Source organism: Bombina bombina, chromosome 2, assembly GCF_027579735.1.
Source record: "Bombina bombina isolate aBomBom1 chromosome 2, aBomBom1.pri, whole genome shotgun sequence".
Lineage (NCBI taxonomy): Eukaryota > Metazoa > Chordata > Amphibia > Anura > Bombinatoridae > Bombina > Bombina bombina.
Window position 1 is genome coordinate 1,024,388,757 of NC_069500.1, and position 27,787 is coordinate 1,024,416,543.

The window sequence follows — 27,787 nt, forward strand, 5'->3', positions numbered from 1 at the left end:
GTTGTTTAAAATTATATATTCTAGCTATCATAAAAGAACGTTTTTGAGTTTCATGTCCCTTTTAAGTATTGCTTTAGACATTTTTTGTCATGAGTTTGTTGTTCTTTCTTTTTGTCCTAATCCAAAAGATTCTAATGAGAGGCTTCTTCTTATTTTGGATGTTGATAGGGCTTTAAAAATTTATTTGCAGGTATTCAAGGATTTTAGACTATCCTCTAGTTTGTTTATTCTTTTTTTCTTTCATGTAATTGGCAAGAGTCCATGAGCTAGTGACGTATGGGATATACAATCCTACCAGGAGGGGCAAAGTTTCTCAAAACTTAAAATGCCTATAAATACACCCTTCACCACACCCACAATTCAGTTTTACATACTTTGCCTCCCTATGGAGGTGGTGAAGTAAGTTTGTGCTTGATTTTTCACCTATGATAAGCGCTTCTCAGCATTTTGAAGCCCAATTCCTCTCAGAGTACAGTGTTTGTCAGAGGTATGTGAACGGAGTATCGCCTATTGATTTTTTGGTTTTCCTCGTGGGAAATCTTTTCAAAGGTTATCAATCGTAGGGATTCATCTCCTACCTCCCTTTTCAGATTGACGATATACTCTCATATTCCATTACCTCTACTGATAACGGTTTCATTACTGGTTTGGCTATCTGCTATATGTGAGTGGGTGTCTTTCTGTAAGTATGTTTTCATTATTTAAGACACTCTCAGTTATGGTTTGGCGCTTTATGTATTTATATAAAGTTTTAAATATATGTATTTTACTTATATTTGCCATGAGTCAGGTCTATGTATATTTCCTTTTGCAGACTGTCAGTTTCAGTTTGGGAAGCATGTTTTAGGAAGTTATTTTTCTTACCTGGGGTATAGTCCTTTTTTTTCATGTAATTGGCAAGAGTCCATGAGCTAGTGACATATGGGATATACAATCCTACCAGGAGGGGCAAAGTTTCCCAAACCTCAAAATGCCTATAAATACACCCCTCACCACACCCACAATTCAGTTTTACAAACTTTGCCTCATATGGAGGTGGTGAAGTAAGTTTGTGCTAAGATTTCTACGTTGATAGCGCTTCTCAGCATTGTTGAAGCCCGATTCCTCTGAGTACAGTGAATGTCAGAGGGACGTGAAGGGAGTATCACCTATTGAATACGATGATTTCTCTAACGGGGGTCTTTTTCATGGGTTCTCTGTTATCGGTCGTAGAGATTCATCTCCTACCTCACTTTTCAGATCGACGATATACTCTCAATTTACCATTACCTCTATTAAAAACTGTTTTAGTACTGGTTTGGCTATCTGCTATATGTGGATGGGTGTCTTTTGGTAAGTATGTTTTTTATTACTTAAGACACCTCAGCTATGGTTTGGCACTTTATGCATTTATATAAAGTTCTAAATATATGTATTGTACTTATATTTGCCATGAGTCAGGTTCATGTATTTCCTTCTGCAGACTGTCAGTTTCATATTTGGGGAATATAAACATTTTAAGAAATTTTTTTCTTACCTGGGGTTTAGTCTTTTTTTCAGTTGACTACTTCTTGCTATTGCGGGTATTAGGCCCGCGGGTGCGTCAAATGCTAAACTTTATTGCTTCATTCTTGGCGCGAAAATATTTTTGGGCGTAAAAATACGTTTATGACGCAACTTCGTCATTTCCGGCGTCATACGTGATGCCGAGACCTTTCACACTTCGGCGTCATTAGTGACGCGAGTGTGTCATTTCCGGTTATTTTTGGCGCCAAAAAAGTTTACGTTAAGTTGTGCGTCATACTTGGCGCCAAACTTTTTCATTATTTCAATACCCCATTGATGTTTGCCTCTTGCTTTTTTCTCTATCAGAGGCCTACGCTTTTGCATTTTTTCCCATTCCTGAAACTGTCATATAAGGAAATAGATAATTTTGCTTTATATGTTGTTTTTTCTCTTACATTGTGCAAGATGTTCCAATCTGATCCTGTTTCAGAAGTTTCTGCTGGAACATTGCTGCCTGACATCGGTTCTACCAAAGCTAAGTGCATTTGTTGTAAAATTGTAGAAATTATTTCACCGAATGTCATTTGTAATAGTTGTCATGATAAACTTTTACATGCAGATATTGTTTCCATCAGTAATAGTACATTGCCAGTTGCAGTTCCTTCAACTTCTAATGTGCATGATATACCTGTAAATTTTAAAGAATTTGTATCTGATTCAATTCTGAAGGCTTTGTCTGCATTTCCACCTTCTAATAAACGTAAAAGGTCTTTTAAAACTTCTCATTTAGCTGATGAAATTTCAAATGACTGACCAACAACATAATAATTTATCCAATTCTGATGAGGATCTATCTGAGACAGAAGATCCTTCCTCAGACATTGACACTGACAAATCTACTTATTTATTTAAAATAGAGTATATGCGTTCTTTATTAAAAGAAGTGTTAATTACTTTGGATATTGAGGTAACCAGTCCTATTGACGTTCAGTCTAATAAACGTTTAAATGCTGTTTTTAAACCTCCTGTGGTTTCTCTAGGGGTTTTTCCTATTCCTGAGGCTATTTCTGATATGATTTCTAGGGAATGGAATAAGCCAGGTACTTCTTTTATTCCTTCTTCAAGGTTTAAAAAATTGTATCCTTTACCAGCAAAATCTATAGAGTTTTGGGAAAAGATCCCCAAAGTTGATGGGGCTATTTCTACTCTTGCTAAACGTACCACTATTCCTATGGAAGATAGTACTTCTTTTAAGGATCCTTTAGATAGGAAGCTTGAATCGTATCTAAGGAAGGCCTATTTATATTCAGGTAATCTTCTCAGACCTACTATTTCTTTGGCTGATGTTGCGGCTGCATCAACTTTCTGGTTGGAGAATTTAGCGCAACAAGAATTGGATTCTGACATATCTAGCATTATTCACTTACTGCAACATGCTAATCATTTTATTTGTGATGCCATTTTTGATATTATCAAAATTGATGTTAGATTCATGTCTTTAGCTGTATTAGCTAGAAGAGCTTTGTGGCTTAAATCTTGGAATGCTGATATGACATCTAAATCTAGATTACTATCTCTTTCTTTCCAAGGTAATAATTTATTTGGTTCTCAGTTGGATTCTATTATTTCAACTATCACTGGAGGAAAAGGAGTTTTTTTGCCTCAGGATAAAAGACCTAAGGGTAAATCTAAGGCTTCTAACCGTTTTCGTTCCTTTCGTCAGAATAAGGAACAAAAACTCAATCCTCCTCCCAAGGAATCTGCTTCCAATTGGAAGCCTTCCTCAAATTGGAATAAATCCAAGCCATTTAGGAAACCAAAGTCAGCCCCTAAATCCGCATGAAGGTGCGGTCCTCATTCCAGTTCAGCTGGTAGGGGGCAGATTAAGGTTTTTCAAGGATTTTTGGATAAAAACTGTCTAAAATCATTGGATTCAGAGCATTGTCTCTCAAGGGTATCGAATAGGATTCAAAATAAGACCTCCTGTGAGAAGATTTTTTTCTCTCACGTATCCCTGTAAATCCAGTAAAAGCTCAGGCTTTTCTGAAGTGTGTTTCAGACCTGGAGTCTTCAGGGGTAATCATGCCAGTTCCTCCTCAGGAACAAGGTTTGGGGTTTTATTCAAACCTATTCATTGTACCAAAGAAAGAAAATTTATTCAGACCAGTTCTGGATCTGAAAATTTTGAATCGTTATGTAAGAGTACCAACTTTCAAGATGGTGACTATAAGGACTATTCTGCCTTTTGTTCAGCAAGGACATTATATGTCCACAATAGACTTGCAAGATGCATACCATCATCCAGAACACTATCAGTTTCTGAGATTCTGTTTTCTAGACAAGCATTACCAATTTGTTGCTCTTCCATTTGGCCTAGCAACAGCTCCAAGAATCTTTTCAAAGGTTCTGGGTGCCCTACTATCTGTAATCAGAGAACAGGGTATTGCGGTGTTTCCTTATTTGGACGATATCTTGGTACTAGCTCAGTCTTTACGTACTGCAGAATCTCACACGAATCAACTAGTGTTGTTTCTTCGGAAACATGGTTGGAGGATCAATTTACCAAAAAGTTTCTTGATTCCTCAGACAAGGGTCACCTTTTTAGGCTTCCAGATAGATTCAGTGTCCATGACTCTGTCTCTAACAGACAAGAGACGTTTAAAATTGGTCGCAGCATGCCGGCACCTTCAGTCTCAGTCATTCTCTTCAGTGGCTATGTGCATGGAAGTTTTAGGTCTCATGACTGCAGCATCGGAAGCGATCCCCTTTGCTCGTTTTCACATAAGGCCTCTACAGCTTTGCATGCTGAATCAATGGTGCAGGGATTATACAAAGATATCACAATTAATATCCTTGAATCCCAATGTATGACACTCTCTGACATGGTGGATAGATCACCATCGTTTGGTTCAAGGGACTTCTTTTGTTCGACCTGGACTGTGATCTCAACAGATGTGAGTCTTTCAGGTTGGGGAGCTGTTTGGGGATCTCTGACAGCACAAGGGGTTTGGAAATCTCAAGAGGCGAGATTACCAATAAATATTTTAGAACTCCATGCAATTCTCAGGGCTCTTCAGTTCTGGCCTCTGCTGAAGAGAGAACCGTTCATTTGTTTTCAGACAGACAATATCACAACTGTGGCTTATGTCAATCATCAGGGTGGGACTCACAGTCCCCAAGCTATGAAAGAAGTATCTTGGATACTTGCTTGGGCGGAATCCAGCTCCTGTCTAATCTCTGCGGTGCATATCCCAGGTGTAGACAATTGGGAGGCGGATTATCTCAGCCGCCAGACTTTACATCCAGGGGAGTGGTCTCTCCATCCAGATGTGTTTTCTCAGATTGTTCAGATGTGGGGTCTTCCAGAGATAGATCTCATGGCCTCTCATCTAAACAAGAATCTTCCCAGATACCTGTCCAGGTCCAGGGATGTTCAGGCGGAAGCAGTGGATGCACTGACACTTCCTTGGTGTTATCATCCTGCTTATATCTTCCCGCCTCTAGTTCTCCTTCCATGAGTGATCTCCAAAATCATCATGGAAGAGTCTTTTGTGTTGCTGGTGGCTCCAGCATGGCCTCACAGGTTTTGGTATGCAGATTTTGTTCGGATGTCCAGTTGCCAACCTTGGCCACTTCCGTTAAGGCCGGACCTATTGTCTCAAGGTCCGTTTTTCCATCAGGATCTCAAATCATTAAATTTGAAGGTATGGAAATTGAACGCTTAGTTCTAAGTCATAGAGGTTTCTCTTACTCAGTGATTAATACTATGTAACAAGCTCGTAAATCTGTCTCTAGAAAGATTTATTATAGAGTTTGGAAGACTTACATTTCATTGTGTTCTTCTCATAAATTCTCCTGGCATTTTTTTAGAATTCCTAGAATTTTACAGTTCCTTCAGGATGGTTTGGATAAGGGTTTGTCTGCAAGTTCCTTGAAAGGACAAATCTCCGCTCTTTCTGTTTTATTTCACAGAAAGATTGCTATACTTCCTGATATTCACTGTCTTGTACAGGCGTTAATTCGTATTAAGCCTGTCATTAAGTCAATTTCTCCTCCTTGGAGTCTTAATTTGGTTCTGAAGGCTTTACAGGCTCCTCCATTTGAACCTATGCATTCTTTAGACATTAAACTACTTTCTTGGAAAGTGTTGTTTCTTTTGGCCATCTCTTCTGCTAGAAGAGTTTCTGAGTTATCTGCTCTTTCTTGTGAGTCTCCTTTTCTGATTTTTCATCAGGATAAGGCAGTTTTGCGGACTTCTTTTCAATTTTTACCTAAGGATGTGAATTCTAACAACATTAGTAGAGAAATTGTTGTCCCTTCCTTATGTCCTAATCCTAAGAATTCTTTGGAGAGATCCTTACATTCTTTGGATGTGGTAAGAGCTTTGAAATATTATGTGGAAGCTACTAAAGATTTCAGGAAGACTTCCAGTCTATTTGTTTTATTTTCTGGTCCTAGGAAAGGTCAGAAGGCTTCTGCTATTTCCTTGGCTTCTTGGTTGAAACTTTTGATTCATCAAGCTTATTTGGAGTCGGGTCAGACCCCGCCTCAGAGAATTACAGCTCATTCTACTAGATCAGTCTCCACTTCGTGGGCTTTTAAGAATGAAGCTTCAGTTGATCAGATATGTAAAGCGGCAAATTGGTCCTCTTTGCATACATTTACTAAATTCTACAGTTTTGATGTATTTGCTTCTTCGGAAGCAGTTTTTCAGGCAGCTGTTTCAGTTTGATTCTTCTGCTTTTGATTTAAGTTTTTTTCTTTCAGAAATGAAAATAAACTTATTTTTTTCGGTTGTGGATTAATTTTTTCAGTCGAATATGGCTGTTTTTATTTTTTATTCCCTCCCTCTCTAGTGACTGTTGAGTGGAAGACCCCACATCTTGGGTATTGATATCCCATATGTCACTAGCTCATGGACTCTTGCCAATTACATGAAAGAAAACATAATTTATGTAAGAACTTACCTGATAAATTCATTTCTTTCATATAGTCCATGAGGCCCACCCTTTTTATGGTGGTTATGATTTTTTGTATAAAGCACAATTATTTCCAAATTTCCTTTGTTGATGCTTTCTACTCCTTTCTTTATCACCCCACTGCTTGGCTATTCGTTAAACTGAATTGTGGGTGTGGTGAGGGGTGTATTTATAGGCATTTTGAGGTTTGGGAAACTTTGCCCCTCCTGGTAGGATTGTATATCATACTATCCATCATTCTACTAGATCAGTCTCCACTTCTTGAGCTTTTAAAAATGAATCTTCAGTTGATGAGATTTGCAAAGCAGCAACTTGGTCTTCTTTGCATACATTTACTTAATTTTACCATTTTGATGTATTTGCTTCTTCTGAAGCAGTTTTTGGTAGAAAGGTTCTTCAGGCAGCTGTTTGTTTGATTCTTCTGCTTATGTTTTAAGTTTTTTTTTCTTTAAATTTATGAGAAAAACTTATTTTTTTGTGGATTTAATTTTTTTCAGCGGAAATGGCTGTTTTTATTTTATCCCTCCCTTTCTAGTGACTCTTCTGTGGACTTCCACATCTTGGGTATTTCTATCCCATACGTCACTAGCTCATGGACTCTTGCCAATTACATGAAAGAAAACATAATTTATGTAAGAACTTACCTGATAAATTCATTTCTTTCATATTGGCAAGAGTCCATGAGACCCACCCTTTTTATGGTGGTTATGATTTTTTGTATAAAAGCACAATTATATTTCCAGTTCCTCTTTTTGTATGCTTTTCTACTCCTTATTTTATCACCCTATTACTTGGCTATTCATTAAACTGAGTTGTGGGTGTGGTAAGGGATGTATTATATGGGCATTTTGAGGTTTGGGAAACTTTGCCCCTCCTAGTAGGATTGTATATCCCATAAGTCACTAGCTCTTGCCAATATGAAAGAAATGAATTTATCAGGTAAGTTCTTACATAAATTATGTTTTTCTGGTTTTAGAAGGGATCAGATGACAACAAATGTTTTGTATTGGCTTCCTGTTTGAAGCTTTTGATTCATAAGCTTTTTTCGGAGGTGGGTTAGCCTCCTCTTGAACACCTTACTGTCCATTCTACTAGGTCAGTTGCTTTTTACTGGGCTTTTTAGGATGAGGTTTCTGTTGATCGAAATTTGCAAGGCAGTTACTTGGAACAAGACCATTGCTGCCTAGCAGGTAGCTTATCTGCTTTACATGAAGGCTGCTTGTTTGAGCACAGTTATGAGTGCTGTTTTTTCTTCACATATCTTTTCCAATTCTTTTGGCTTTTGGTAGCTCCCAACCCCCAAGGTATGCCTCTACCAAGACCTCCAATCGTAAATACTCATTTACCACATGATCCAAATGGTTTCAGGTTCTTCTTGAGCCATAAGGTAATTCATAGTGTGCATTGTATGCCTCCTTACTCTTATCGTCCTATACTAATGAGGATTAGGTTGAGAGCTACCTCTGTTATTTCCCTATAGGTTTACACATATGTTCTGTTAAGGAGAGATTTTTTTGGGGTGTAATCTTCAAGGGACAGTAAAGACCTTGACATTTTTTATTCAAAATGTCTAGTTTGCAATACACTTTCATTTATTTATTTTATCTCCTTTTCATATAATTTAACTTTTCTGATTTGTTATTCTATACTGTCCCTTAAATCTCCTTTTTCACATTTTGTGACATTACACAAAAAGAACGTTAACAATTTCTTATGCCTGTTGTTAAAAAAGTGGCCAACAAAATCTTCTTGAGCACAATACATAGCTTATAGTTTTGTACGCGCTGTAAGTGTACAATGGGTAGAAACTAGCAAACTAAATGTTAATTTCTTAATGCTATTACTTTGTATAAAAGTTGCTCACTTATGCACGCTGTAAATAAGGTGTTTTCATGTTTGTTTAATAAAAAAAGCGGTTTCACTTTTGCTCATTTGTTTATTAAATGATAATATTTAAACATGTTGTCCCCCCCTTCTTGTTAGGTTATTCCCCAACTATTAAAGGGCAGTTGTTACATGTAGACACCACAACCAGCATGCAGTACCGGACCCTTCTAGAAGCAGAAATGTTAGCAGTAAGTTCCAATGACCCAATTATTATTGATTTACCTTGTTAATTAGTTTGTATATAATTTCTTATTTGTTTCTCCTATACCTATATTTGTGTGTGTAAATTCACTTATTTTACTGGTGTATTTTAGTATTTGAAGAAATCTGTATAGCTCTGTGCAACCCTAAAGTTTCTGATGAATGCCTAGCTTTCATTTTTTATTATTGTCTCATATTTATGCTTTGCATTTAAATTACGGTAAATTAAGCAAATGCTTCATTTTCTATCAATTCTTAAAAAAGATATTGTGATTTTTTTTTTATGAAATCTCTATGTTAGAATCTTTGTTCACAATTTAAATAGTGGTAAACTCTGTCAGTAATTTGCCTTCTGTTTTTATTCACAGTTTCATATAAATGCCAGTTACCCAAGGGTGTGGAACATGCCACAGACCTGGCAATGCGAACTAGAGGTGTATAAGGCAACCTATCATTTTATTTTTGCCCAGAAAAACTTCTTCACAGGTAGATACTTGAAAACATTGAAGCTGACAGCTAATTGGTCTGACTTGTTTGTTCATGTAAATGTGCAATTATCTCTGGGTTTAACAGTTTTTTGACTAATTTCCTGTTGTGAAAAAACAATCGGCTAGATTACGAGTTTTACATTATGAGGGGTGCGGTACTAACTTGCACGTTATTGTCACCGCTCACCTCCCTACAGCGCTGGTATTACAGGTTTACAAAAACGGCGTTAGCAGTTAAGAAGTGAGCGTAGAGCAAAATTGAGATCCATACTGCACTCCAATACCAGCGCTTCTGAAAGCTGCTGTGAGCTGGTTTTACGTGCTGGTGCACGATTTCCCCATATACATCAATGGGGAGAGCCGGCTGAATAAAAGTCTAACACCTGCAAAAAAGCAGCATTAAGCTCTGTAACGCAGCCCCATTGATTCCTATGGGGAAACCAAATTTATGTTTACACCTAACATGAACCCCGAGTCTAAACATCCCTAATCTTACACTTATTAACCCCTTATCTGCTGCTCCCGACATCGCCACACCTACATTATACTTATTAACCTTTAATCTGCTGCTCCGGACATCGCCGCCACTATAATAAACATATTAACCCCTAAACCGCTGCACTCCTGCATCACAAACACTAGTTAAATATTATTAACCCCTAACCTGCCTCCCCTAACATCGCCGCCACCTACCTACATTTATTAACCCCTAATCTGTTGCCCCCAACGTCGCCGCCACTATACTAAATTTATTAACCCCCCTAAACCTAAGTCTAACCCTAACACCCCCTAACTTAAATATAATTAAAATAAATCTAAATAAAAATTCCTATCATTACCTAAATAATTCCTATTTAAAACTAAATACCTATAAAATAAACCCTAAGCTAGCTACAAAATAACTAATAGTTACATTATAGCTAGCTTAGGGTTTTTTTGTTTTATTTTACAGGTAGGTTTGTATTTATTTTAACTAGGTAGATTAGTTAGTAAATAGTTATTAACTATTTACTAACTACCTAGCTAAAATAAATACAAATTTACCTGTAAAATTATACCTAACCTGAGTTACACTAACACCTAACCTTACACTACAATTAAATAAATTACATTTATTAAATACAATTACCTAAATTACAAAAAAACAAACACTAAATTACAAAAAATAAAAACAAATTATCAGATATTTAAACTAATTACACCTAATCTAATAGCCCTATCAAAATAAAAAAAAGCCCTCCCAAAATAAAAAAAAAACCCTAGCCTAAACTAAACTACCAATAGCCCTTAAAAGGGCCTTTTGCGGGGCATTGCCCCAAAGAAATCCGATCTTTTACCTGTTAAAAAAAAATACAAACCACCCCCCAACAGTAAAACCCACCACCCACACAACCAACTCCCCAAATAAAATCCTAACTAAAAATAAAACTAAGCTCCCCATTGCCCTTAAAAGGGCATTTAGCTCTTTTCTCCAACATAGGTGTGTCCGGTCCACGGCGTCATCCTTACTTGTGGGATATTCTCTTCCCCAACAGGAAATGGCAAAGAGCCCAGCAAAGCTGGTCACATGATCCCTCCTAGGCTCCGCCTTCCCCAGTCATTCTCTTTGCCGTTGTACAGGCAACATCTCCACGGAGATGGCTTAGAGTTTTTTGGTGTTTAACTGTAGTTTTTATTATTCAATCAAGAGTTTGTTATTTTAAAATAGTGCTGGTATGTACTATTTACTCTGAAACAGAAAAGAGATGAAGATTTCTGTTTGTAAGAGGAAAATGATTTTAGCAACCGTTACTAAAATCGATGGCTGTTTCCACACAGGACTGTTGAGAGCAATTAACTTCAGTTGGGGGAAACAGTGAGCAGACTTTTGCTGCTTGAGGTATGACACATTTCTAACAAGACGATGTAATGCTGGAAGCTGTCATTTTCCCTATGGGATCCCGTAAGCCATTTTTATTACATAAAGAAAAAAAGGGCTTCACAAGGGCTTTTAAGACTGTAGACATTTTCTGGGCTAAAACGATTGATATATAAGCATATTTTAATACTTCATAGCTTTGAGGAATTATTTTATTCTTGGGAATTATGTAAAATAACCGGCAGGCACTGTATTGGACACCTTATCCTCTAGGGGCTTTCCCTAATCATAGGCAGAGCCTCATTTTCGCGCCTCTATTGCGCACTTGTTTTTGGGAAGCATGACATGCAGATGCATGTGTGAGGAGCTCTGATACATAGAAAAGACTTTCTGAAGGCGTCATTTGGTATCGTATTCCCCTTTGGGCTTGGTTGGGTCTCAGCAAAGCAGATACCAGGGACTGTAAAGGGGTTAAATATAAAAACGGCTCCGGTTCCGTTATTTTAAGGGTTAAAGCATTCAAATTTGGTGTGCAATACTTTTAAGGCTTTAAGACACTGTGGTGAAATTTTGGTGAATTTTGAACAATTCCTTTATACTTTTTCACATTTGCAGTAATAAAGTGTGTTCAGTTTAAAATTTAAAGTGACAGTAACGGTTTTATTTTAAAACGTTTTTTGTACTTTGTTATCAAGTTTATGCCTGTTTAACATGTCTGAACTACCAGATAGACTGTGTTCTGTATGTGGGGAAGCCAAGGTTCCTTCTCATTTAAATAGATGTGATTTATGTGACACAAAATTTAGAGAAAATGATGCCCAAGATGATTCCTCAAGTGAGGGGAGTAAGCATGGTACTGCATCATCCCCTCCTTCGTCTACACCAGTCTTGCCCACACAGGAGGCCCCTAGTACATCTAGTGCGCCAATACTCCTTACTATGCAACAATTAACGGCTGTAATGGATAATTCTATCAAAAACATTTTAGCCAAAATGCCCACTTATCAGCGAAAGCGCGACTGCTCTGTTTTAGAAAATACTGAAGAGCATGAGGACGCTGATGATATTGGTTCTGAAGTGCCCCTACACCAGTCTGAGGGGGCCAGGGAGGTTTTGTCTGAGGGAGAAATTTCAGATTCAGGGAAAATTTCTCAACAAGCTGAACCTGATGTGATTACATTTAAATTTAAATTGGAACATCTCCGCGCCCTGCTTAAGGAGGTGTTATCTACTCTGGATGATTGTGAGAATTTGGTCATTCCAGAGAAATTATGTAAAATGGACAAGTTCCTAGAGGTCCCGGGGCCCCCCGAAGCTTTTCCTATACCCAAGCGGGTGGCGGACATTGTAAATAAAGAATGGGAAAGGCCCGGCATACCTTTCGTCCCTCCCCCTATATTTAAGAAATTGTTTCCTATGGTCGACCCCAGAAAGGACTTATGGCAGACAGTCCCCAAGGTCGAGGGGGCGGTTTCTACTCTAAACAAACGCACCACTATACCCATAGAAGATAGTTGTGCTTTCAAAGATCCTATGGATAAAAAATTAGAGGGTTTGCTTAAAAAGATGTTTGTTCAGCAAGGTTACCTTCTACAACCAATTTCATGCATTGTTCCTGTCACTACAGCAGCGTGTTTCTAGTTCGATGAACTAGAAAAGGCGCTCAATAAAGATTCTTCTTATGAGGAGATTTTGGACAGAATTCATGCTCTCAAATTGGCTAACTCTTTCACCCTAGACGCCACTTTGCAATTGGCTAGATTAGCGGCGAAAAATTCTGGGTTTGCTATTGTGGCGCGCAGAGCGCTTTGGCTAAAATCTTGGTCAGCGGATGCGTCTTCCAAGAACAAATTGCTTAACATTCCTTTCAAGGGGAAAACGCTGTTTGGCCCTGACTTGAAAGAGATTATTTCTGATATCACTGGGGGCAAGGGCCACGCCCTTCCTCAGGATAGGTCTTTCAAGGCCAAAAATAAACCTAATTTTCGTCCCTTTCGCAGAAACGGACCAGCCCCAAGTGCTACGTCCTCTAAGCAAGAGGGTAATACTTCTCAAGCCAAGCCAGCCTGGAGGCCAATGCAAGGCTGGAACAAAGGTAAGCAGGCCAAGAAACCTGCCACTGCTACCAAGACAGCATGAGATGTTGGCCCCCGATCCGGGACCGGATCTGGTGGGGGGCAGACTCTCTCTCTTCGCTCAGGCTTGGGCAAGAGATGTTCTGGATCCTTGGGCGCTAGAAATAGTCTCCCAAGGTTATCTTCTGGAATTCAAGGGGCTTCCCCCAAGGGGGAGGTTCCACAGGTCTCAATTGTCTTCAGACCACATAAAAAAACAGGCATTCTTACATTGTGTAGAAGACCTGTTAAAAATGGGAGTGATTCATCCTGTTCCATTAGGAGAACAAGGGATGGGGTTCTACTCCAATCTGTTCGTAGTTCCCAAAAAAGAGGGAACATTCAGACCAATCTTAGATCTCAAGATCCTAAACAAGTTTCTCAAGGTTCCATCGTTCAAAATGGAAACCATTCGAACAATTCTTCCTTCCATCCAGGAAGGTCAATTCATGACCACGGTGGATTTAAAGGATGCGTATCTACATATTCCTATCCACAAGGAACATCATCGGTTCCTAAGGTTCGCATTTCTGGACAAGCATTACCAGTTTGTGGCACTTCCGTTCGGATTAGCCACTGCTCCAAGAATTTTCACAAAGGTACTAGGGTCCCTTCTAGCGGTGCTAAGACCAAGGGGCATTGCAGTAGTACCTTACTTGGACGACATACTGATTCAAGCGTCGTCCCTTCCACAAGCAAAGGCTCACACGGACATTGTCCTGGCCTTTCTCAGATCTCACGGGTGGAAAGTGAACGTAGAAAAAAGTTCTCTATCTCCGTCAACAAGGGTTCCCTTCTTGGGAACAATAATAGACTCCTTAGAAATGAGGATTTTTCTGACAGAGGCCAGAAAATCAAAACTTCTAAACTCTTGTCAAATACTTCATTCTGTTCCTCTTCCTTCCATAGCGCAGTGCATGGAAGTAATAGGTTTGATGGTAGCGGCAATGGACATAGTTCCTTTTGCGCGAATTCATCTAAGACCATTACAACTGTGCATGCTCAGTCAGTGGAATGGGGACTATACAGACTTGTCTCCGACGATACAAGTAGATCAGAGGACCAGAGATTCACTCCGTTGGTGGCTGTCCCTGGACAACCTGTCACAGGGGATGAGCTTCCGCAGACCAGAGTGGGTCATTGTCACGACCGACGCCAGTCTGGTGGGCTGGGGCGCGGTCTGGGGACCCCTGAAAGCTCAGGGTCTTTGGTCTCGGGAAGAATCTCTTCTCCCGATAAATATTCTGGAACTGAGAGCGATATTCAATGCTCTCAAGGCTTGGCCTCAGCTAGCGAAGGCCAAGTTCATACGGTTTCAATCAGACAACATGACGACTGTTGCGTACATCAACCATCAGGGGGGAACAAGGAGTTCCCTGGCGATGGAAGAAGTGACCAAAATCATTCAATGGGCGGAGACTCACTCCTGCCACTTGTCTGCAATCCACATCCCAGGAGTGGAAAATTGGGAAGCGGATTTTCTGAGTCGTCAGACATTTCATCCGGGGGAGTGGGAACTCCATCCGGAAATCTTTGCCCAAATTACTCAATTGTGGGGCATTCCAGACATGGATCGGATGGCCTCTCGTCAGAACTTCAAGGTTCCTTGCTACGGGTCCAGATCCAGGGATCCCAAGGCGACTCTTGTAGATGCACTAGTAGCACCTTGGACCTTCAAACTAGCTTATGTATTCCCGCCGTTTCCTCTCATCCCCAGGCTGGTAGCCAGGATCAATCAGGAGAGGGCATCGGTAATCTTGATAGCTCCTGCGTGGCCACGCAGGACTTGGTATGCAGACCTGGTGAATATGTCATCGGCTCCACCATGGAAGCTACCTTTGAGACGAGACCTTCTTGTTCAAGGTCCGTTCGAACATCCGAATCTGGTCTCACTCCAACTGACGGCTTGGAGATTGAACGCTTGATTTTATCAAAGCGAGGGTTCTCAGATTCTGTCATTGATACTCTTGTTCAGGCCAGAAAGCCTGTAACTAGAAAAATCTACCACAAAATATGGAAAAAATATATCTGTTGGTGTGAATCTAAAGGATTCCCTTGGGACAAGGTAAAAATTCCTAAGATTCTATCCTTTCTTCAAGAAGGTTTGGAGAAAGGATTATCTGCAAGTTCTTTGAAGGGACAGATTTCTGCCTTGTCTGTGTTACTTCACAAAAAGCTGGCAGCTGTGCCAGATGTTCAAGCCTTTGTTCAGGCTCTGGTTAGAATCAAGCCTGTTTACAAACCTTTGACTCCTCCTTGGAGTCTCAATTTAGTTCTTTCAGTTCTTCAGGGGGTTCCGTTTGAACCCTTACATTCCGTTGATATTAAGTTATTATCTTGGAAAGTTTTGTTTTTGGTTGCAATTTCTTCTGCTAGAAGAGTTTCAGAATTATCTGCTCTGCAGTGTTCTCCTCCTTATCTGGTGTTCCATGCAGATAAGGTGGTTTTGCGTACTAAACCTGGTTTTCTTCCGAAAGTTGTTTCTAACAAAAACATTAACCAGGAGATAGTCGTGCCTTCTTTGTGTCCGAATCCAGTTTCAAAGAAGGAACGTTTGTTGCACAATTTGGATGTAGTTCGTGCTCTAAAATTCTATTTAGATGCTACAAAGGATTTTAGACAAACATCTTCCTTGTTTGTTGTTTATTCTGGTAAAAGGAGAGGTCAAAAAGCAACTTCTACCTCTCTCTCTTTTTGGATTAAAAGCATCATCAGATTGGCTTACGAGACTGCCGGACGGCAGCCTCCTGAAAGAATCACAGCTCATTCCACTAGGGCTGTGGCTTCCACATGGGCCTTCAAGAACGAGGCTTCTGTTGATCAGATATGTAAGGCAGCGACTTGGTCTTCACTGCACACTTTTACTAAATTTTACAAATTTGATACTTTTGCTTCTTCTGAGGCTATTTTTGGGAGAAAGGTTTTGCAAGCCGTGGTGCCTTCCATCTAGGTGACCTGATTTGCTCCCTCCCTTCATCCGTGTCCTAAAGCTTTGGTATTGGTTCCCACAAGTAAGGATGACGCCGTGGACCGGACACACCTATGTTGGAGAAAACAGAATTTATGTTTACCTGATAAATTACTTTCTCCAACGGTGTGTCCGGTCCACGGCCCGCCCTGGTTTTTTAATCAGGTCTGATAATTTATTTTCTTTAACTACAGTCCACCACGGTATCATATGATTTCTCCTATGCAAATATTCCTCCTTTACGTCGGTCGAATGACTGGGGAAGGCGGAGCCTAGGAGGGATCATGTGACCAGCTTTGCTGGGCTCTTTGCCATTTCCTGTTGGGGAAGAGAATATCCCACAAGTAAGGATGACGCCGTGGACCGGACACACCGTTGGAGAAAGTAATTTATCAGGTAAACATAAATTCTGTTTTTCAAGTGCCCAAACCCTAACCTAAAAATAAAACCCACCCACTAACCCCCGAAGATCCACTTACAGTTTTGAAGGCCGGACTTCCATCCTCAACGAAGCCGGGAGGAGTCTTCATCCAAGCCGGCAGAAGTCTTCATCCAGACGGCATCTTCTATCTTCATCCATCCGGCGCGGAGCGGGTCCATCTTCAAGCACGGAGCATCCTCTTCTTACGACAGCTCTTCTGGAATGAAGGTACCTTTAAGTGACATCATCCAAGATGGCGTCCCTTGAATTCCGATTGGCTGATAGAATTCTATCAGACAATCGGAATTAAAGGTGAAAAAATCCTATTGACTGTTGCAATCAGCCAATTGGATTGAGCTTCTCCCGGCTTTGTTGAGGATGGATGTCCGGTCTTCAAAACTGTAAGTGGATCTTCGGGGGTTAGTGTTAGTTTGTTTTTTAAGGGTTTATTGGGTGGGTTTTATTTTTAGGTTAGGGTTTGGCACTTGAAAAAAGCTAAATGCCCTTTTAAGGGCAATGCCCATCCAAATGCCCTTTTCAGGGCAATGGGGAGCTTAGTTTTTTTTAGTTAGGATTTTATTTGAGGGGTTGGTTATGTGGGTGGTGGGTTTTACTGTTGGGGGGGTTGTTTGTATTTTTTTTACAGGTGAAAGAGCTGATTACTTTGGGGCAATGCCCCGCTAAAGGCCCTTTTAAGGGCTATTGGTAGTTTAGTTTAGACTAGGGTTTTTTTTATTTATTTTGGGGGGGCTTTTTTATTTTGATAGGGCTTTTAGATTAGGTTTAATTAGTTTAATTATCTTGTAATTTGTTTTTTATTTTGTGTAATTTATTGTTTGTTTTTTTGTAATTTAGGTATTTGTATTTAATTTAGTTAATTGTATTTAATTTAGGTAATTTATGTAATTGTAGTGTAAGGTTAGGTGTTAGTGTAAGACAGGTTAGGTTTTATTTCAGAGGTAAATTTGTATTTATTTTAGCTAGGTAGTTAGTAAATAGTTAATAACTATTTACTAATCAGTCTACCTAGTTAAAATAAAAACAAACTTGCCTGTGAAATAAAAATAAAACCTAAGCTAGCTACAATGTAACTATTAGTTATATTGTAGCTAGCTTAGGGTTTATTTTATAGTTAAGTATTTAGTTATTAATAGTATGTTTTATTTAGATTTATTTTAATTATATTGGGGGTGGTTATATTGAGGTGTTAGGGTTAGATTTAGGTTTAGGGGTTAATATGTTTATTATAGTGGCGGCGATGTCCGAAGTGACATATTAGGGGTTAATAAATGTAGGTAGGTGGCGGCGATGTTAGGGGCGGCAGATTACGGGTTAATAATATTTAACTAGTGTTTGCGATGCGGGAGTGTGGGGTTAATATGTTTATTATAGTTGCGGCGATGTCAGGAGCGGCAGATTAGAGGTTAATAATTTTATTTTAGTGTTTGCGATGCGGGAGGGCCTCAGTTTAGGGGTTAATAGGTAGTTTATGGGTGTTAGTGTACTTTTTAACACTTTAGTTATGAGTTTTATGCTACAGCTTTGTAGCGTAAACTCATAACTACTGACTTTAGATTGCGTTATGAATCTTGCGGTATAGGCTGCTATGGAAGTCCCATTGAAAAAAGACATTAAGCAAATTGCTTAAGTTAATTTGCATTACGACCAAAAAACTGTGCGGTACAGCTTTTTTGACAAGACTCGTAATAGCAGCGGTAGTGAAAAAGCAGCGTTATAACCCATAACGCTGCTTTTTCACTCATAACGCAAAACTTGTAATCTAGCCGATAGTTTCCAATGTAAAAAACATTCTTGCGATGCTGTAGAAAAGATTTTATGAGGATTAATAGTAAAAGAATAATATAGTTCACACTAAAATAGAATTAAGACTCCAGTACATGTGTAATGTTGCTGTGTTAGAGTGTAATATTCCTTATTTGATACCAGCTGGGTAAGGGTTTAACAATACATACAAGCAAAATGAATCTTTACAAAGCATGTTCTTAAATAAATTAATCACGTTGAAAGTGTTTCTAAGTACCAGCTTGATCATTAAATGCAAAATGTTAGCTTGGATTTTAAATTTAAGATCCCTCATGGCTGTGCTAAAACCGCTTCCCATGTGGTTACTGAGGCAGGCAGGACATCGTTCATGATGAGCGGAGCCTCTTTTTGGCGCTTCTAGTGCGCAGTTAGTTATTTCTGAAAACAGCAGCCATCAGCTCTGTTTGGGCCCAGACTTAGAGGACAAGTACCGGAGTGATACCGGATCGTTGGTTATCTAATTGAGGGCAGGTAGGCGCCACAGCAGAGCTGTGGCGAGGTGCAGGGGCAGTTTTTAGAAAACTTTTGTCTCCATAACGTTTTTGTGCTTATATTAACCTAAAAAGCGGTTTGATTGTCCTGATTACTTGTGGTGCAATATCCGATTGCACTTTGGGACATATTCTGTTAAAACTGAGTAGTTATATATAACGTTTTGAGCATTTTTGGAAAAAAAAGTGTACATTTGTATTTCTTAAAGGCGCAGTACCCGTTTTTGCTAAATTTGTTTTTTCAAATATAATGGTTATAAGGGTTTAACAACTGGTATTGTTATTATTAGTCTGTTCAACATGTCTGACATTGAAGAAAGTCAGTGTTCTATGTGTTTAGAAGCCATTGTGGAACCCCCCCTTACATTGTGTCCTTCTTGTACTGAAAGGGCCTTACACTGTAAAGAACATATTTTGAATAAAGAAAGTGTGTCCAAGGATGATTCTCAGTCTGAAGGGAATCAGGATATGCCATCTAATTCTCCCCATGTGTCACAACTTGTAACGCCCACTCAAGCGACGCCAAGTACTTCTAGTGCATCTAATTCTTTTACTCTGCAAGATATGGCTGCAGTTATGTCAACTACCCTTACAGAGGTATTATCTAAACTGCCAGTTTTGCAGGGTAAACGCAGTAGGCCAGGTATTAATGTAGATACTGAACCCTCTGATGCCTTATTGGACATTTCCGATGTACCCTCTCAGTGTTCTGATTTGGGGGTCAGGGAATTGCTGTCTGAGGGAGAACTTTCAGAATCAGGAAATGTATTACCGCAGACAGATTTGAATGTCACATCCTTTAAATTTAAACTTGAACACCTCCGCCTGTTGCTCAGGGAGGTTTTGGCGACTCTGGATGATTGTGACCCTATCACAATTCCCCCAGAAAAATTGTGTAAGATGGATAAGTATCTAGAGGTACCTACTTACACGGATGTTTTTCCGGTTCCTAAGAGAATTTCGGAAATTGTTAAAAGGGAATGGGACAGATCAGGTATACCATTTTCTCCCCCTCCTAACTTTAAGAAAATTTTCCCTATATCTGACACCATACGGGACTCAAGGCAATTGGTCCCTAAGGTGGAGGGAGCTATATCGACTCTAGCTAAGCGTACAACTATACCCATTGAGGACAGTTGTGCTTTTAAAGACCCTATGGATAAAAAATTAGAGGGCCTTCTAAAGAAGTTGTTTGTTCACCAGGGTTTTCTCTTACAGCCCACAGCCTGCATTGTTTCAGTAACTACTGAAGCTGATTTTTGGTTTGACGCCCTGGAGGAGTCCCTGAAGGTAGAGACACCTTTAGAGGACATTTTAGACAGAATAAAGGCTCTTAAATTAGCCAATTCATTTATTACTGATGCTGCTTTTCAAATTGCAAAATTAGCGGCGAAAAATGCAGGCTTTGCCATCCTGGCGTGCAGAGCGTTACGGCTAAAATCGTGGTCTGCTGATGTTTCATCTAAATCTAAGCTTTTAGCTATTCCCTTCAAGGGTAAGACCCTATTCCGGCCTGAGCTGAAAGAAATCATCTCTGACATTACTGGAGGTAAGGGCCACGCCCTACCTCAAGACAAGTCCCTCAAAATGAGGGGTAAACAAAATAATTTTCGTTTCTTTCAAAATTTTAAAGGAGTACCCTCTGCTTCCTCTTCTTCCACTAAGCAGGAAGGGGTCTCTGCTCAATCCAAGTCAGTCTGGAGACCTAATCAGGCCTGGAATAAAGGTAAACAAGTCAAGAAGCCCGCTGCTGCTACCAAGACAGCATGAAGGGGCAGCCCCCGATCCGGGACCGGATCTAGTAGGGGGCAGACTCTCTCTCTTTGCTCAGGCTTGGGCAAGGGATGTACAGGATCCCTGGGCATTGTAAATTGTGACCCAGGGGTACCAACTGGAATTCAAGGATTTTCTCCCAAGGGGGAGATTTCATCTTTCACGTTTGTCTGTAGACCAGACAAAAAGAGAGGTGTTCTTACGCTGTGTAAAAGACCTCTACACAATGGGTGTAATTTGCCCAGTTCTAAAGCTGGAACAGGGTCAGGGGTTTTACTCAAATCTATTTGTGGTTCCCAAAAAAGAGGGAACCTTCAGACCAATTTTAGATCTCAAATGTCTAAACAAATTTCTCAGAGTCCCATCGTTCAAGACGGAGACCATTCGTACAATTTTGCCAATGATCCAAGAAGGTCAATACATGAGCACCGTGGACCTGAAGGATGCGTACCTTCACATTCCTAGCCACAAGGATCATTATCAGTTTCTAAGATTTGCCTTTCAGGACAAACATTATCAGTTTGTGGCTCTTCCCTTCGGGTTGGCCACAGCTCCCAGAATCTTCACAAAAGTCCTAGGCTCCCTTCTAGCGGTTCTCAGGCCGCGGGGCATAGTGGTGGCGCCCTATCTGGACGATATTTTGATCCAGGCGTCAACTTATCATCTGACCAAATCTCACACGGACATCGTGTTGTCATTTCTAAGAACTCACGGTTGGAAAGTGAATGTAGAAAAGAGTTCACTAGTGCCACAGACAAGAGTTCCATTCTTGGGAACTCTGATAGACTCGGTAAACATGAAAATATTTCTGACGGAGGTCAGAAAATCAAAAATTCTAAATACTTGGCGAGCTCTGCAGTCCATCCCTCGGCCATCAGTGGCTCAGTGTATGGAAGTCATTGGATTAATGGTAGCGGCAATGGACATCATCCCGTTTGCTCGCTTTCATCTCAGGCCACTGCAGCTGTGCATGCTCAGACAGTGGAATGGGGATTATGCAAATTTATCTCCTCAGATAAATCTGGATCAAGAGACCAGAGAGTCTCTTCGGTGGTGGTTGTCACAGGATCATCTGTCCCAGGGGATGTGCTTCCGCAGGCCATCATGGGTAATAGTGACGACGGACGCCAGCCTCCTGGGCTGGGGTGCAGTCTGGGATTCCCTGAAGGCTCAGGGTGTGTGGACTCAGGTGGAGTCTCAACTGCCAATCAATATTCTGGAACTGAGAGCGATATTCAACGCGCTTCAGGCGTGGCCTCAGTTGGCTTCGGCCAAATTCATAAGATTCCAGTCTGACAATGTCACGACTGTGGCATATATCAATCATCAGGGGGGAACAAGGAGTTCTCTAGCGATGATAGAGGTATCCAAAATAATCCGATGGCGGAGACTCACTCTTGCCATCTTTCAGTGATCTATATCCCAGGAGTAGGAAACTGGGAAGCGTCAGACTTTTCATCCGGGGGAGTGGGAACTCCATCCGGAGGTGTTTGCGACTTTGATTCATCAATGGGGCACACCGGAATTAGATCTGATGGCATCTCAACAGAATGCCAAACTTCCACTCTACGGGTCCAGGTCAAGGGATCCCCAGGCTGTACTGATAGATGCTCTAGCAGTACCTTGGTCGCTCAACCTGGCTTATGTGTTTCCACCATTTCCTCTCCTACCTCGTGTGATTGCAAGAATCAAACAGGAGAGGGCTTCAGTAATTCTAATAGCACCTGCGTGGCCACGCAGGACCTGGCATGCAGATCTAGTGGACATGTCGTCTCTGCCACCGTGGTAATTGCCATTGAGACAGGACCTTCTCATTCAAGGTCCATTCCAACATCCAAATCTAAATTCTCTGCAGTTGACTGCTTGGAGATTGAACGCTTGATTTTGTCTAAGCGGGGATTCTCTGAGTCGGTCATTGATACTCTGATTCAGGCTCGCAAGCCTGTCACTAGAAAGATTTACCATAAGATATGGCGTAAATATCTTTATTGGTGCAAATCCAAGGGCTACTCATGGAGTAAGGTTAGGATTCCTAAGATTTTGTCCTTTCTCCAAGAAGGATTGGATAAGGGATTATCAGCTAGTTCCTTATAGGGACAAATTTCTGCTTTGTCAATTTTACTTCACAAGCGTCTGGCAGATGTTCCAGATGTTCAGGCGTTTTGTCAGGCTTTAATCAGAATCAAGCCTGTGTTCAAACCTTTTGCTCCGCCATGGAGTTTGAATTTAGTTCTCAATGTTCTTCAAGGGGTTCCGTTTGAACCTATGCATTCCATAGATATTAAGCTGTTATCTTGGAAAGTGTTGTTTTTAGTTGCTATCTCTTCTGCTTGAAGAGTTTCCGAGCTTTCTGCGTTACAATGTGATTCGCCTTATCTTATATTTCCTTCTGATAAGGTGGTTTTGCGTACTAAACCTGGATTTCTTCCTAAGGTTGTTTCAAATAAGAATATGTATCAGGAAATTGTTGAACCTTCGCTGTGTCCTAATCCTTCTTCTAAGAAGGAACGTCTGTTGCCTGTTGGTTCGTGCCTTGAAGTTCTACTTACAAGCGACCAAGGATTTCCGTCAAACATCTTCCCTATTTGTTGTTTATTCTGGAAAGCGTAGGGGTCAAAAAGCTACGGCTACTTCTCTCTCTTTTTGGCTGAAAAGCATAATCCGCATGGCATACGAGACTGCTGGACAGCAGCCTCCTGAAAAAATTACGGGTCATTCTACTAGAGCTGTGGCTTCCACATGGGCTTTTAAAAACGATGCCTCTGTTGAACAGATTTGTAAGGCTGCGACTTGGTCCTCCCTTCATACTTTTTCCAAATTTTCCAAATTTGATACTTTTGCTTCTTCGGAGGCTATTTTTGGGAGAAAGGTTCTTCATGCAGTGGTGCCTTCCGTTTAGGTATCTGTCTTGTCCCTCCCGTTCATCCGTGTCCTGTTGCTTTGGTATTGTATCCCACGAGTAAGGATGAATCCGTGGACTCGTATCTTGTAGAAGAAAAGGAAATTTATGCTTACCTGATAAATTGATTTCTTCTACGATACGACAAGTCCACGGGCCGCCCTGTCTTTTTAGACAGATTTATTTTATTTTTCAAAACTTCAGTCACCTCTGCACCTTTTTACTTTCTCCTTTTTCTTCCTATACCTTTGGTCGAATGACTGAGGGGTGGAGTCAAGGGAGGAGCTATATAGACAGCTCTGCTGTGGTGCTCTTTGCCACTTCCTGTTAGCAGGAGGATAATATCCCACAAGTAAGGATGAATCCATGGACTCGTCGTATCGTAGAAGAAATCAGGTAAGCATAAATTTCCTTTTTCCACTGTTTTCTATTACAGTTCAATTACTTGATTATTAACCATCACATTTTCACAAGTTGCATTTTCCTAAAAAGAAAAAACAAAAATAAACTTTTTTCATAATTGTCTTCTGGTTTTTATGTTTATACCAACATGCAATTGTTGTATCTATCAATACTGCTTCAAATAGTTAGAAAAATTGATGTACAGTGCTGGTGTTAAATGCAGCTCACAATGTAGCTGTATCCCCGGTTTTTGGTTTGCTGATTGATAACTGTGTTTGTTTCATTTTTAGATCTGATTAAAGATTGGTCTAGTGACAGTCCTCCAGATCTGTTCTCCTTTGTCCCGTATACCTGGAACTTAAAAATTATGTTTCATCAATTTGAAATGATCTGGGCAGCAAATCAACACAACTGGATAGACTGTTCTACCAAACAACAAGAAAATGGTGAGGTCTAAAGTAAAGTGCCTATGTATTTTTTTAATCTCACATTGTAGTTCACATAAGTGCAGTTTTAAAATGAATGGGGTATTAAGGAATAAGAGCATGTCATTTTTGCTTTAAAATGTTAACACTGCACTATACACTCATTATCCGTTTCGCTTCACTTTGCTGTAAAATAATTTTGAACCTGCAAATAAAGAATTTAAAAAAATTGTGCTTGTCCTATGATCACTAGGAGGCTGGATATCTAATTGAGTGGCCTACATATGCTTCAAAATGTTGTAGATTGGCTGATCTAGCTACAAACTACACTGGGATTGTTTATAAAAATGTACAAACACATCTACAGTTACTTGTTACTGGTTTAAAAATTTAATACATGATTTAAAGCATTTATTTTGTATGGATATATTTAGCGTTTTAGTACTTATTTACTAATATTATGCCTATGTGAAAATATATTTTATTTCCTTTTAAAATGCGAGGATGTGAGCAATTGCAGCATATAGGATTCCCCTATTTTGTCTTTGTATCTGGTGCTTGGGTGCCACAGTATACAGTTGAAACTGTATTTTAATAATAATAATATCATCAGAGCAAGACTCTGCAGCGCTGGTATTTTAATATTGGTTTGTCCTGTTGATTTAAAGAAAGATTGTATTATTTGTTTGCAACTTCTGTAAAGGGGTGAAAAATGAAAGGGAACTAACTCTTATTTACAACTCTTATATTGCTCCCTTGTTCTCCCTGCCACAACTAGCAAGTAATGAAGGGGCAGGGCAATCTGTGTTCTGACTTGTGCAAATAAATATATCTAGAGTGAAGGTAAGCGCATTGATTGGTCTGCCCCTTTTTCCCCAGCCTATTTTTGTTGTAGAATATTGTATGGAGGTGAGAAGGATTGGAGAAGCTGTGTATTAAGAACTATATTTCTTATGTATGGACCAGAAAACCAAAACAAGCACAGCAGCAATCCATTTGGATCTACAGTAGTTGTCTTCAAGCTTGTAGACAGAAATATATGCAGACCAAAAATACACCTTATTACTAGACAAGTGTGTTTTGATTTGGATGAATGTAAAACAATCAAATAAATGTGTGCTAAAAAATAAAATAAAGGGACAATGTAGCCGATAAGAGTTAATTGTATTCCAGTCTGATTTCTGCTGCTGTCTCTTGTTTACATAGCCTTTATAAAAGATAATATGACAGTATTCTCATTGTTTGGTATAGGTGGTGATTTCAATAGCCAAAAGCAGCTATATTGAATGACAAAATATTGGTAAAGTAGCTTTTTGTAAACAAATATGCCCAGCAAGTAAAATGGATTGTTGGTGGAACATTAAAGGGGGAAGAAATGATGGTACAATGTATCTTTTTAATTTTTTTTTTTTTTTACTGGGATTCAAAATCTCCTACTCCTTTTAGTCAATAAATCAAGACTCATAACAGTATTCATTATTTGTGCAACTATAAGTGTGACTGAAATCTGTTTATTACAATGTTTTCTTTACAAGTGGTGAATGCCGTATTGATTACTTTTCTTTCCACTTTAACTTAGACTTTTTTTTTCTTCTTGTCTTAGTGTCTCTTGCTGCCTGTGGTGAAACATTAAACATTGATTTTGCGCTTCCATTTACGGATTTTGTACCAAGCACATGTAATACTAGATTTTCTTTGAGGGTAAGTCCAGTTTTATATATTTCATTGTGTGATGTTGTATGACAATAGATTGCTTTAGAGCTGGATTTTTATTGTGGATTTATCAATTTAAAAAAGTTTAAGAATTTTGCAAACTTAATAACGAGCTTTCTTATATAAATGTTATTAAAGATACAGAAATAGCTATGCAGTATTATATAGTGTAATATTACCAGTTGTAAATCTTTACTCATATATAGTGACTATAATTACTTGGTAAGGAAGTCACATTTTCTTATAATTGTGTTGTGATATCTAAAAGTTTATATAAAGATTATTGCTCAAGAAAGTTAATATTTAATTTCTGTTAGTACTTATTTGTCTAGATACTAAGGGAATGGGATAAATATTTCACCCTCCTCTTCAGTCCAGTGAGCACTATTGGGGTGCATTTCATACCTCGTAAAGACACCACTGCCACAGTTTTAGGAAAAAGTGTAAATGCTTAGACTCTTACTGATCAAGCTAAAATATCCTTTAGCATCTTAAGCAACTGACAATGAACCATAGATTGTTGTTTAATGTCAGAATCATGGAAGAATTGTTTCAAGCCTTATACATAAGACCCTAGTCAAGGCCTAGTAAAAAGTTTTATTCCATTTTAGGGCTAATGCTTTCTATTCCTTTCCTGGATCAACTTTATAGCTTTGGGAAGATTCCCCTAAAGTTGGTTTACCATTAACCTGAATCTTAATGCTGTCAGCTAACTGCTGTGCTGTTTAATATGAATGTGCTTTAGAATCTACAATATCTGGCTGCACCTTCTGATTTTTTGATTAACTAGCTTTTATAGAGCTGTCTGCTTTACTGTAACACTTTTTCACTGGGTTTTTTGTGTATGACGGACCAGTCTGGAATTATGAGTTTGACTTTCTTTCTTGGTCCCTTTAGTTAAACCACTTGGCCCAGAAGTGTGAATGTGTCTTATGCACTGTGTGAGAACTGTATAAGGGCCCCATGATCAAAAACTCACCTGCATGGAGAGAAATCACAATCGTAAGGATTATTGTTTAGCGTTATATTCTAATGTAGCTGTCTCTCCTTCTCATCTAGATACCTGCATAGCAAGATAAAAAGCTTTTAAGCTAAAGTTGCCTGTTATAAAATTGATTGAGGGACCTCACAGTAATGTCGAGACTGCTTAGCTTTAGCTCATCAGGCCCTAAGTAGCAATGTTTTATGGATAACCTGTAGGGGCAAGCTGCAGGAGCCGGTGTTCATTGACCGTAGGAAACGCCCACAGCTCTGCTTTCACTTACTACTACTTGCACACAGTGTTTGGATGTCTATTATCTTAAGACAGATGGACACTCAATTAGTGTTTTTCTTTATTAAGTGATGCAGCTAGCTATGCAGTTGTCATGTTCACTATCTTATTTTACCATAAAGTTTTACCATAAAGTGGTAAACGTCCTCTACTGGTTTCTTGTATATCATTGCCACATAGTGCTCACATACAGGCTACTAAGCTTACTTCACTTTGCCCTTATGGAAAGGGGGCAGGTCTCATCCAAGGAGACCAAGACATAAAGGTAAATTAGATAATAAGAATACATTTTTATTTTTTTATTTTATTTGTATGATCTCATAGATTATGAGTGTTTAACTTCTACTTCCATATCTGGTTCTCAAATAATTGCTGGAAACATACGTTTTAACCCTTTGAGTTTTAACACTTTCCCACCTGCGTGCTAATATTTTCTATTTATTTTTTTTTATTATTATTTTTGTAATTTTTGAAAACAAAATTTTTAACTTTTTTTTTTTTTTTTTTTTTTTTTTTTACAGACCCCCAAGACTTAAACTGTTAGTTAGGCGATTACCTTTCCAACAGTGGGTCTTGGGGGACTGTA

At 39.4% G+C, this 27,787-nt stretch overlaps 1 protein-coding gene across 8 annotated transcripts in view; it reads left to right on the forward strand.

Annotated features, from left to right (window-relative positions):
* The window catches only part of BLTP1 (bridge-like lipid transfer protein family member 1), a 1,044,923-nt gene that overhangs the window by 339,780 nt on the left and 677,356 nt on the right, over positions 1 to 27,787 (forward strand). For all 8 annotated transcript variants that reach the window (XM_053703615.1, XM_053703613.1, XM_053703617.1 and 5 more), the window contains 4 exons: positions 8,448 to 8,539; positions 8,921 to 9,038; positions 24,081 to 24,236; positions 25,819 to 25,916. In XM_053703615.1, the coding sequence (XP_053559590.1) occupies positions 8,448 to 8,539; positions 8,921 to 9,038; positions 24,081 to 24,236; positions 25,819 to 25,916 (464 nt within the window). The remainder of the gene's footprint in view (positions 1 to 8,447; positions 8,540 to 8,920; positions 9,039 to 24,080; positions 24,237 to 25,818; positions 25,917 to 27,787) is intronic.